Source organism: Chiroxiphia lanceolata, chromosome 13 (genome assembly GCF_009829145.1).
Source record: "Chiroxiphia lanceolata isolate bChiLan1 chromosome 13, bChiLan1.pri, whole genome shotgun sequence".
NCBI classification, from domain to species: domain Eukaryota; kingdom Metazoa; phylum Chordata; class Aves; order Passeriformes; family Pipridae; genus Chiroxiphia; species Chiroxiphia lanceolata.
This window is the reverse complement of record NC_045649.1, coordinates 1,179,703-1,191,710: the sequence shown is the minus strand read 5'-3', so window position 1 is coordinate 1,191,710 and position 12,008 is coordinate 1,179,703. Positions and strand designations below refer to the sequence as shown.

At 60.2% G+C, this 12,008-nt stretch overlaps 1 protein-coding gene across 1 annotated transcript; it reads right to left on the bottom strand.

Annotated features, from left to right (window-relative positions):
* Positions 1-6,101: 6,101 nt before the first annotated feature.
* On the bottom strand, positions 6,102-7,412 carry LOC116793602 (metallothionein-1). Its single transcript, XM_032701552.1, has 3 exons — positions 7,240-7,412; positions 6,833-6,898; positions 6,102-6,347 (listed from the first exon to the last, which is right to left on the bottom strand). Exons 1-3 carry the CDS (start codon positions 7,268-7,270, stop codon positions 6,253-6,255), a joined length of 192 nt encoding a protein of 63 aa, XP_032557443.1. The 5' UTR covers positions 7,271-7,412; the 3' UTR covers positions 6,102-6,252.
* Positions 7,413-12,008: the final 4,596 nt, after the last annotated feature.

The window sequence follows — 12,008 nt, the reverse complement described above, 5'->3', positions numbered from 1 at the left end:
GAAGCTGGGCAAACCTTTGGGGAAGGGGTGAGCAGCTCCCCTGGGTGCCTGGAGCATCCCTGGAGACTGAGATACTCCCCCCTTGCAGACAACCCACCTTGTGCCACTCAGCCTAGCAGAGAGGACTACACGGGTGCCAAAGGGACCGATTTTGCTGTTTTTTAAATTGGTCCTGTCCCTGGTGTCTTGTCACCAAGTGCTGGAGGAGACATCCCTGTCAGGCTGAGCTGTCCCACTGCCCCAAGAAGCAGAGAAAGGGCAATGGCAGCAGGGCTGGGAACTTGCATCTGTGGTGGGGCACACCCAGGGGACATGTATGGGCAAGCAGGTGCTTGAAAAATGACTCTTTCACTTGGCAGAGACTTTTGGAAGCAAAACACACCTCATGCATCTTCCCAGTGTCCTCCCTCCCCCATTCCCAGCAGCCACCCCTCATCCAGGCAGCATTCATGGCTACAGTTATCTGCCCTCCTGCCTCTGAAGGTCATCGCAGCTCCAAGCAAGGTGTCCCCAAAAATGAGCCGGAAAAAAAGTGCTCCTGCCCAGGGCAGGAGGAGACAAGCACTGTAGCTGGAGGTATTTGGCATGAGGAGGCTGCAGGGAAAGTGCCTGTTTGGGAATGATCTGTTCTGCAATGGATTGGGGTTTGTAAAGCACAAGTTCCTGGGGAAGGGAGGTTTGTCCCCACTAGGATTTCTCCAAGTGCTCTCCAGCAGCAGCTCAGGGCAGGCACGTGTCCAGCCCATGCCACCTTCCCTCGCTTGCTCCCACAAGCTCTTTCACCCAGAGGAAGCTCCAGGGTGGTGCAGAGCCACCTGCCATGAAGCCAGAGAAAGGCTGGAGAGGGCTGGAGGCCTCCCTGCCACTGCTTGCCCACCCCCCTAGGTATGTCACCTGTCCTCGTGGGGAGACCAGCACCTTAAAGATGCCCAGAGCCAGCCCGCGTGCAGGATGAGATCTGTCCCCTGCCCTGTGTCCCAGGCTCCTTTCTCCCCACAGAGAAGCACAGAGCCCACTCAGGGAAGGCCACGGGGGTGTTCGTGAGCAGCCCCCTCGCACCCCGCAGCGACAATTCCCACGCGGGTGTCACGAGTGGCGACCGTTCTCAGCCTCCAGCCCAGCCCGACAGCAGCACTCGTGCCTTGAGAACAAATCCTTTATTTCCATCCAGTTTCACCACTGGTGCAGAAAATACATAACGTGAAAAAAAAGAAGAAGTAGTTTTTTCCCGTGCCCCCCCGCCCCCGAAGCGTGCCGGCTATTTACAGCGGAGCCGCGCGGCTCAGTGGCAGCAGCTGCACTTGCTGCTGGCCGGCTCCTTGCACACGCAGCCCTTGGCGCAGTTGCTGCAGCTGGCGGGGCAGCAGGAACAGCAGCCTGGGGGGGGGACACAAGAGTTAGGAGGCGGCTGGAAGGGAAGGGGGTCTCACGGGGCAGGGCCACAAGGTGGAGACTGGGAAACACCACCTCTGTGTTCCCAATGGGCTGTGATCTCAATGTGCTGGAGGTCTCCATGAGGGTCCCACTGGGCAGGGGCAGCCCTCCCACCAAAGAGGAGCTGAGGGGGTATCCGTGGGCCAGAGGAAGAGGGAGGGATTCCATGAGGGTCCTACAGGGCAGGGGCCTCCCCATGGGGGAGAGGAGGGGTCTCCGTAAGGGTTCCTACAAGGCAAGAGAGGGCTGTCTACGGGACAAGGGTTGGGAGGTCCCCATGGCAGTCTGACAGGGCAAGGAGGGGTTCTCCTGTGGGGCAGTGAAGTGTCCATGGGCTCCCGCAGGACAAGGAGGGATTCCGCTACGGAGCAGGGAGGTCCCCAGGACAAGGAGGGGTTCTCCTATGGAGCAGGGAGGTGCCCATTGAGGTCCCACAGAACAGCGGCAGCCCCCCCTCTCCCCAGGGCAAGGCCGGATCTCCCCACCCTGAGCCTCTCACTCACTCTTGCGGCAGCTCCGGCAGCGGCAGTTCTTGCACTTGCAGGACCCGGCGCAGGAGCAGGAGTCACCTGGGGACGGCGGGACAGCAGAGTGAGCCGGGAGAGAGAGAGCCGGGAGAGAGAGAGCCGGGAGAGAGAGAACCGGGAGAGAGAGAACCGGGAGAGAGAGAGCCGGGAGAGAGAGAACCGGGAGAGAGAGAACCGGGAGAGAGAGAACCGGGAGAGAGAGAACCGGGACAGAGAGAGCCGGGACAGAGAGAGCCGGGACAGAGAGAGCCGGGACAGAGAGAGCCGGGACAGAGAGAGCCGGGACAGAGAGAGCCGGGAGAGAGAGAGCCGGGACAGAGAGAGCCGGGACAGAGAGAGCCGGGACAGGACGGGGCACTTACCAGCGGCACATGTGCAGTCCTGGGGGTCCATGGCTCGGCTTGTCTCGGCTCAGCTCAGTTCTCGCGGCTCGTGTCGGTGGGATGGGATGGGATGGGGTGGCAGCGGTGCCGAGCGGCGCCGGCCGCCCGCTATTTATGTGGCCGGGCAGGGGCGGCGCTGGCGCTGCGCACGGTGCGGAGGGGCCGTGCTGTACCGGGCCGTGCTCACCCGGGGCCGTGCTCACCCCGGGGCGGTACCGTGGGGCCGTGCTCACCCCGGGGCCGTGCTCACCCCGGGGCCGTGCTCACCCCGGGGCGGTGCCGTGGGGCCGTACCGTGCCGTGCTCACCCGGGGCGGTGCCGCAGGGCCGTGCTCCCCCCGGGGCCGTGCTCACCCCAGGGCCGTGCCGTGCTCTACCGTGCCGTGCTCACCCCAGGGCCGTGCCGTGCTCACCTGGGTCACGGACGTGCCAGCCCCCCCCCCCGCTCCCAGCCCGCCGCGGGGAAGCTGGAGGCTCCCGCCCACATCCCCCCTCCCAGGCAGGGTGCAGCATCCCGGGGGACCGAGAGGAAGGAGTGTGTGCAGTATTGGGGTGACAGCACTGGTGTGGCACTGCCACCGGGTCCTGCACATTCGGGACAGTCCCGCGACGCTGCCCCCCGTGTGCCCAGCACTGGGGTGTGGTGGTGCCCCCCACCCCAAGGGTGGCCATAGGGTGTATGGGGCTGTCCCTGGGGATGGGATTGACTGTCTCTGTCCCACTGGACAGCAGGATGGCCCTGGGTAGCTCCACGGGGCTGGAGTGCTCGAATGGCCTCCCAGGAGGGGTGAATCATAGAATGTCCTGAGTTGGAAGAGACCCACAAGGATCATTGAGTCCAACTCCTGGCCCTGCACAGGACAACACCAAGAATCACATCATGTGCCTGAGAGTGTTGTCCAAACACTTCCTGAAGCTCCTGGCAGGTGCTGTGACCACTTCCCTGGGGAGCCTGTTCCAGTGCCTGCCTGACTTCTGGGTGAAGAACCTTTTCTTAATACCCAGCCTAAACTTCCCCTGACACAGCTTCATGCTTGGGTGAGCACGGGGATGCAGTGTGGGAACATGGCATTGCTGGCCAAGGGCTGCTGGGAATCACAGTTTCCCATCCCTGTGGGTTTTCCACAGGTGTTTGTCATGGTGTTTATGTGCCAACTGGCTTCCACCGCCCTGCACGTGCCCGTGGCCAGTTCAACATCCAGCACGGAAAACAGTGGCTGGGCCAGGGCCAGGCCGTCCCTGTGCCTGCACCCGCTGCTCGTGGTGGTGTCACACGTGGGAAAAACCCGGGCTTGGAGCCAGCGCTGCAGGAGGGCTCTGCCCCCATGGAGCCTGCACCGGTGGGCTCTGTGACCAGGACAGAGTCGGTGGCCCTGGGAGGTTGTGCCAGGAACGGCTCGTGCTTGTTTGCAAAAGCACGGAGTTGTTTCTTTCCTGGCAGTGTGCACAGCCAGCAGCGAGGCGAAGCCAGCAGGCATTGCACACACCAGGCATTGCACACATCAGGCATTGCACACACCCCCGGCTGAGCGGGAAGGAGGAGAGCTGGAATCACCGAGCACGTGTGGTCTTACTGCACATAAACACGGGTTGCGAAATCACTTCCCTCCAGGACACCCCCCCAGCACGGGGCTGCCTCCCTTCCCCCAGCCCTCCCTCCAGCGGGGTGGGTTCTGCTGCACCCAGGATTGAGGAAATGAGAGCCCCTGGCCACCCAAAATGAGATCGTGCACCCCTGCATGGGGCCATACCAAAAGTGGGACATGAGTGCGCAGGGGCAAAGCTGCAGGGAAAGCAGGGGAATTCCCAGATTTGTAGGAATTCTGTGTGTCACACATGGATGGGCTGTGCTGAATCCCAGGACACGTTGTCCTGGGCCGACGTCATCCCAGGTCCACGTCACTGTGAGCAGGAAGGGGCAGCACAGCATCCCCACAGAACTGTGTGCAAAGCTAGGATGGGAAAAGAGCCTGGAAAATGCCTGGTTTCCCAATCGGGGCATTTCCACTGAATAATGAGGTCACCCCGCAAGCAGGACAGGGGATGAGTGTGTATTCCCCAAGCCATGGGCTTGCTGAAATGCCGGGATGCATGGACAGCATGCTGGACAGCAGTGGGGAGAGGAGAGCTCGGGGAGGGTCTCCTGTGTTACTGATAGTATTCCAGTTTTCCGGAGCAGAGAGTAGTTAAACCCAAGGCTGTTCCCATGTAAGAGGAGTGCCAGGTCCAACTCTGATTTTACAGTAGCCATAAAATGAGCAGTGGAGCTGCAGCTGCCCAGCACAGGTCTCAGGGCTCAGAGCTGGGCTGCTGGAACCCCTGTCTGCCCCTCACTTCCCCTGCAAGAAGGACAGCATCTGACAGCTGCTTCCCATTACCCTGCCGTGGGGCACAGGGATGGGCACAGCGCACAGCCACGGGGCAGGACCAGTGCAAACCCACAGGGACCAGCAGAGCTGGACCTGCGCTGTGAGCCTCGCCAGTCAAACCACATTGGGTGATAAATCCCATTAGCAACCTCTCCTTCACCCCGTTGTGGGCTCACCAATGATGTTTCTGCATGGTTAGCACCTAAGTCTCTCTGGGTTAGAAGGAATAAAGATAACCCAGCTCTTTGCAGAATGAAGTTTAGCACGATGCCCTGCCCTACATTCAGCTGGCACAGGGGTGGGATCACACCCCTCAGAGGTGTGGGGTGATGGTGACATCTCAGGGGACACCCTGGGGGAGGAGCCGTCCTGGAGCAAAGGGGTATCCCCTCGGGGTTGGCACTGTGAGCAGCCAGTGGGCAGGGGTGCTGTGCTGTTGGCTGTGCCAAAAGCCTGGCTGAGGCCTGGCAGTGGTGAGTGGATAGGTCAGGAAAGGTTTTGCAGCTGAAAGGAGGCCGTGAAAGGCTGTGTTCGGGGAGAGCAGGGACAGGCAGGAGCCCTTGTGTGTCCTGGGAGGCAGCACAGTGGCACTTGGCTCCTGGGATGCAGAGCTTGGGTAGCAGGACGGCTGTGCTTGGGCAGGGCAGGCATCCCACACTGGCATGGGCATCACCTCCCATTGCAGGCTTCACATCCCACTGTGGGCTTCGCACCCTGGCGAGGGCATTGCAGCCCATCACAGGCATTACATCCCATCATGGACGTTGCATCCTGGTGTGGGCATTGCAGACCATAGTGGCCATCACCCCCTGCTGTGGGCATCACCTCCCATGGGGGGCACTGCACCCTATTGCAGGCAGAGCACCCCATCGTGGGCATCACACCCCACTGTGGGCACTGCACCCCGTGGTGGGGAACCAGGTCACCTGATGCTCGCCAGGAGCACCCAGCCAGGCTGACAGAGTGGTGGGGAAGCAGCAGTGTGGTTCTTCCAGCCAGTTCAACTAAACTGCCAGAAGGAAAACTAAACCTGTTTCCCCGGCACCCCACCTGCTGTGGAAATGTTCCCCCTGGAAATGGGCAGGGCTGGGGTGGTTATTAAAGTGAAAGCTTGTAATAATGAGCTGCTCATTAGCCCCGAGGATCTCTGGTGGAGGAGAGAGCATGGGATTCGCCCTTGGGTAACAACAGGGCGGGGGGGAAAAAAATCCCTTGTGTAGGACAAGTGTTAAAACAAGAGTCAGAACTGCTGGCAGGGAGAGCAGAGCCAAGATTGGAAGAAAGGAGAGAAAATAAGACGCAGGCTCTTTGCCACGACCGCCCACAGACGCTGCCCTCCCGCTCCCCAGGGAAACCGCCCCATCCAACAGAAGTGCCAAGCTCCTCATGGACCTTTATATACATATCACTTTATTTAGGTGACAAACACTAAAGAAATCTGAACACACATATAAAAAAAGACAACCAACATACACAATAAGGTTATTCTTCTTTATCCCCCCCAGATGTGCATCACCCCCAGATGTGCAGCCAGGGTCCCCTATTTGCAGCAGCTGCACTTGGCAGAGGGGGGTCCCTTGCAGACACAGCCCTGTGCACACTTGGCACATCCCGCTGGGCAGCAGGAGCAGCACCCTGGGGGAGAGAGAAAAATGTATTAGGGACATATTTTCCTGGGGGCTCTCAGGGTGGGGTTTGGAGGGTCCTGCTGGCTTGGAGACATCCCATATACCCACATCCTTCCCTTACAGCAGCATCTCCATCCCTGGCAGCATCTCCCTGGGTGCTTGTGCAGCCAGGGCCAGCACTGGAGAGGCAGCAGAAGGGTGAGGAACCCCAAAGGGCTCACTGGGGTCCCCTGAGTCCCTCTCTTTGCAAATCCTCCTACACGTGCCTCTGCTGGGGGTGACAGCACCAGAAGCACCCAGAAAGAAATCCCAGTGCCAGTTTCCTTCCCAGGCATCCCCTTGTGCTGAGCCTGAGGTGCCAGTGAGGGTTTAGGTGATATTGGGTGGCTTGTGTTGCCTGGCAAGGGGGTGGGATTCTCACTGTACTTGGGATGTATATGAAACACTCCCCGAGTGTTTTTGCCCCCCTGGGGGCTCAGACATCCCTCTTACCTTTTTTGCATGATGTGCATTTGCAGTTTTTGCATTTGCAGTTGTCCCCGCAGGTGCAGGTGCCACCTAAAACATAAAGAAAAGGAGAAAAAGGGGTTGAGAGGAGGTGGTGGGAGAGTATCCCCCTATCCCAGGGATCCGCGGGGGAGAGCATTGCCGCCCCTCGGAGCATCCGCTGAAGCTTCAGCCTCGGTCAGCGGGGAGCTCAGGGCATTCCCAGCCGCTTCCCCAGTGAGGGAGTCCCAGCGTGACATCGCAGTGCTGGGAGAGGATTTCAGCAGCCGGCCCAGCCGGCGAGAGAGAGAGCATCGGGAATGTCGAAGGAGGCGTCGGGCGGGAGTGCCGGTGTTCCCGCTGGGATGCTCGGGCTCCCGCTGCCCCCGGGACGGAGGGAAGCTCCGGCTTACCCGTGGCGCAAGGGCAATCCTGGGAGTCCATGTCTGGCTGGGCTGGGTGCCGGCTGTCGGGCGCGTTGGGCACTGGGAAGAAGCTTTGGCAGGACTCGCAGCCGCCTCCTATTTATCCTTGGCCAGGCGGGAGCGAGTGCAAAACCTCCGCCCCTGCAGCCTGCGCACGGCTCAGCCCGGCTGCTGCCCCGGGCGCTGCTGATTCACTGCCCGGGCGGCCCAGCGTGACCCGGGGCTCCCGCCGCCCCCCGCGCCCCCCTCCCGGGGGTGCTGCGGCAGCAGGGAGGGCTGGCGGGGTGACCACCCCTCTCTGCTGAGACCTTGGGGGGGTGCAGAGAACGGCCAGGTCTCATCACACGGATGACACCTGCCTTGGGAGTGCTGCTCTGCTCCCAGGGGCTGGGGGCTGAGGGGGAGCACCCAGGGAACCCCCGCAGTTCAGCCCTTGATTGATTGATTGATTGATGCCAAATCAATCTGCCAAGCCCCCAGATGCCTCAGGGAGTACATTGATCCCGGCAGTGCCACCACTGGTGGGAAATCTCAGTCCCCTCCTCTCAGAGCTGGCACAGTGGGGTGATGGGGAGCTGGCACAGCGAGGTGGCAGGGATGCAGTCCCTGCCCGAGCCCCTGTCCTGTGGCTCTGACACCCTCCCCGCGAGCAGGAGCAGCAACCAGCTGGACTGGCCTGGCCGGAGCCTGCTGTGCCCTCCCAGCGCCCCAGGTCGGCGGCACCCCCGTCCCCTCGGCGCCGTGCGTGGCACCTCGGGGCCCGTCTCCTTCCTGGCTGCGGTGCTCCATCCCACTCGTCTGAATTCATTTCCGTGCACCATTAGCCGGGCGTGCAGGGGAGGAGGGGGACGGGCAAGCTGCCATCACCCTGGTCAACTCCTCCGGCGGCTTCTACCCACCCACTCGAAAGAGCAGGGAGGGTTTGGGGGTGGAAGACACAAAAAAAAAAAAAAAAAAGATGCTAGCTGAGATTTTGTGTGTGGGGACAGTAGCCCGTGTGCAGGAGGCATTGCCAGCCGTGGAGCATCCACCCTCCTGACCCCTGGGGTTTCTGTGTGCTCCCTGGTGTTGGTGGCACCCTGTCCCAGCTGCCCCCTGCTTCAAGACTCCTTTGCCTTGCAGTTTTATCCCGGCTGGGCTTTTGCCTGTGGTGCCTGGCTAAGGTGGTTTGTCGATGCTAATCCAGCCGAAACAACGGCCCAGGGAGTATTTTTACCACTCAGCTGTCTGGGCTTGTCAGGAGCTTGTTGGGTGTCCCGATGGGGAGTGTTGCCAGCGCCCCAATCCAGCATCTCCTCCAGCCTCGGCAGGCCAAGGTGGGAAATTGGTGTGGAAAAGCCTGAAGAAGGCAGAGCAGATGGGCCCCTTCCTCATCTCTGTCCCCCGGGGCAGATCATTGGTGCCCTGGTGTGCCAGCCCCATGAGGTCACATGAGTGTCACACTGCTGCTGATGCACTGGGGCGTGATGGCAGGGGCCGGTGCCAGGGCTGGGTGTGTGCCAAGTCACTCCTGCAGGAGCAGGGAAACAAACAGGTGGGGAACACGTGCAAGTGGGGAACACCTGCCACCCCTGCTACAGCCCCGTGCTGTGTCGGTGCCATGGCAGAGGGGGCACATCTCTCTGGGGTCCTGCACTTGCTCTGCTCCTGAAATAACCAGCCAAGCACTTCTACAGTGCAGGAATATGCCCAGGGAAATGCTTCCTGCCACGTTGAGATGGATGCATGGGGAACAACAATGCACTTTGGCAGCTGCTGTGTCCTCCCCCACCACCTGACAAACACCCAGGCAAAGATTGTCCCTGTCCCCAGCTGGTGGTGGCCCAGGGATGCAGGGACAGGTGGCCCTTCCAAAGTGGTCCCTCTCCTCCAGCCTGGGGGAAGGAAGGTGAAGCCCATGCTCAGGGAACAGAACAATCTCTGCCATGAGAGGATGGGGGGCAGGAAAAATTCCCCAGTATCTATTCTCAGCTCAGACACCAGCCCTTTTTACCTTCTTTCCTTCCTGTCTGCACAAAGGAATAAAGCATCTTCCAGGTGATGCAGGATTGGGGGTTAGGGCTCTGGGAGATCTTGCATTGCTCCTGGGCCATCTTGTAATTATTTTGGGATAGGGCTGGAGCAGCGGATTGACAATCAGACAGAAGCAGCCTGTGATCAGGGTGATAAGCTGCAGAGCTGGGATCCCAGGGGCACCTTCCTGCTGCTTAAATACCCCCTGTAACAAGGTCTTGCCAGCCCCAGTTTGCCTTCTGGCCCCTGCCCTCCATTTGCTGGGAGAGCCTGGGGGTTCCCCATCATTTGAATGAGCCTGATGCTGCTCCCTAGAGCCCGGCAAAATGGGTGAGATCCCTGCACAGCATTTATTCACCAGCCCTTGCCATGCCAGAGCTGTACCCCTTGGCGCTCATGTTCCCTGCGTGGGATTCCTGGCTCTGTCCCCGGGCAGATCCGTGGCAATCACCCCGAGATTGCCTGGCAGATTAACCCAGGTGAGTCAGCGGCAGCTCCAGCGCTCCAGGCAGGGCCGGAGATGATGCTCCCCGGTGGGATGGTGATGGCTGAGCATTACCGTGGGCATGTGAGGGACAGGGCTCCCTGGAAAGGAGGGAAGGAGGCTGACAGCTTTCGGGACAATGTGTTGGAGGCACCTGATCCTGTTGACACCCAGGGTGCCTCAAGCCGATTCCTGAAAGCCACGGGCTGGTGCCAGGTCTGGTGCCAGTGACTGGCAGTGACTCAAGGCTGGTGCCAGGCAGGCGAGGAGGACAGCAGCCAGCTCCCGTGGAGGTGACCTGGCACAGGTCTGCCCCGCTCCCTGCTCAAGAACACATGGCTGCAGTCGTGCATGGGCAGCCTGGGATGGACCCACATGAGCCTGGGATGGACCCGCATCAGCCTGGGATGGACCCACATCAGCCTGGGATGGACCCGCATCAGCCTGGGATGGACCCACATCAGCCTGGGATGGACCCACATCAGCCTGGGATGGACCCACATCAGCCTGGGATGGACTCACATCAGCCTGGGATGGACCCGCATCAGCCTCCGCCTGCCTGTGGTGCAGCCACCCAGCACTTTGCCTTCAGGGGACCCTGTGGACAACTGCAGTCCCCCTCACACCTCTCTGGTGGCACAGGGCTCCCCAGAGCCCTCGCTCTGGGCTCACTGTCCCCTCCAGAGCAGTGCTGGGGGTGTGACCTGTCCTTCACACAGACACAATTCCCAGCAGCTGGGGGGCTCTGCTGGCAAAGCACCACAGCTCGGTGGGCACAGACTGTGGGCAGGGATGCAGAGAGCTATGAAACCAGTGGGCACAGCACAGAGACCCCGGGGGACAGCCCCTGGGGGTACACTGCCCCACACCATTGCCTCTTGCTTTCCAGGCTGGGTGCTGATGCCGGGCACCCAGGGGTGCCCCTGACACTGCAGTAGCAGCGAGGGCAGCTCAGCTCTGCCTGCTCCAGCTGCCTCTTTGTGTGGGACCCTGGGCAGGAGTGCCATGGCTGGCTGGGCCTGAGCTGCCAGGGCTGCACAAAGCCACAGCCCACCTGGGACCAGCCTTTCAAACCCAAATAGGGAAAATAAGGGGCCTTATTTTAGCACTGAGCAAACACCCAGCACACTCAAAGTGCTGAAAGCCGACAGGAAGCCATGGGGGTGATTGATGCTTAGAAAGCAGGCTCGGCTTTGATCCGACGGGAATCTCAGGTTATTGTTTGCTGATGATAAACAAGTGTTTAAAACACGGGAAATGGGTGCTGACGTCGTTTTGTTTTGCCAGTGCTTGCCAGCCCTTTGGCAGGGGAGGAAGAGGGTGAATCACCTCTCGCCTGCCTTGGGAAGCCATTCCCAACCGCTCCCCATGTGCATAGGCAAAGCCTTGGAAACCATTTGGGAGTGAAACCGGATCAGTGGGGTGACCTCAGGCAGTGCAGACTTCTTTCTTTTTCCCAGAAAAATGGGGAGCAAAGGCTTGTTCTGCTCTCAGTGGCAGACATGAGCTAAATCTATCATATGATTTCCCTCCTCACATCTTCCTGGGAAGCTGCCTCCTTCCCTGCCTGCACCTTGATTGCAGTTTTGGGAAAATATATCCCAGTTAGTGCTTCTCCAGATGCCAGCCATCAGCAAAGACGTGTGTGTCCCCATTTCCCTGGGAAAATGCCCTCCTTGGTGGGCTTCCCTGGCCCATGTCATGGCTGTAGTCGAAGGAAGGCACCGTCAGTGGGATCCCCTGGCAGTGGGAAGGGGCCGGGCAGATCTCCATCCGGCGGGAGTTGCAGGGAGTGCAATCCTGCGACGCTTTCACAACCCGGCAGCTTTGATGTGGCTCCTGGGGAGCCGCCTTGAGACCCAGCCGGCTGTGCCGGGGCTGGGACTCCCAAGGCCGGGATTATGAGCCGGGCTCAGCTGCCGGCTCATCCTATGGCTCCGGGCAAGGGCTTGGCATTTATTCCTTATTTCTTATCTGGAAGGGAGCTATCAACGTTACCTTCCCCTTGAAAAAAAAAGGTGCAGAGAGGGTGGGGATTTGCTAATTATTGATTTTTAGGGAGAAGGAAAAGGAAGAAATGCTGAACTGATGCCATGAAGTGGGTCTGGGAGGGCAAACTGACCCTGCGAAACCCCCGCTGGTTTTGGGGGTGTGCATCCTGAGGGACCCCAGCACAGGATGCAAGTTCCCACCCAGCAGTACAGGCTTTTGGGGCTGGGTGATGTGTGTTTGGGCATGTCTGGAAGATGAAAGGGCTGAT

Excerpts from the sequence above, each read along its gene's own strand:
- LOC116793602 (XM_032701552.1), bottom strand. The coding sequence starts at position 7,270 with ATGGACTCCCAGGATTGCCCTTGCGCCACGG. Across the intron at positions 6,899-7,239 it reads GGATTGCCCTTGCGCCACGG|GTGGCACCTGCACCTGCGGG; the intron begins GTAAGCCGGAGC and ends TTTATGTTTTAG. Across the intron at positions 6,348-6,832 it reads ATGCACATCATGCAAAAAAG|GGTGCTGCTCCTGCTGCCCA; the intron begins GTAAGAGGGATG and ends TCTCTCCCCCAG.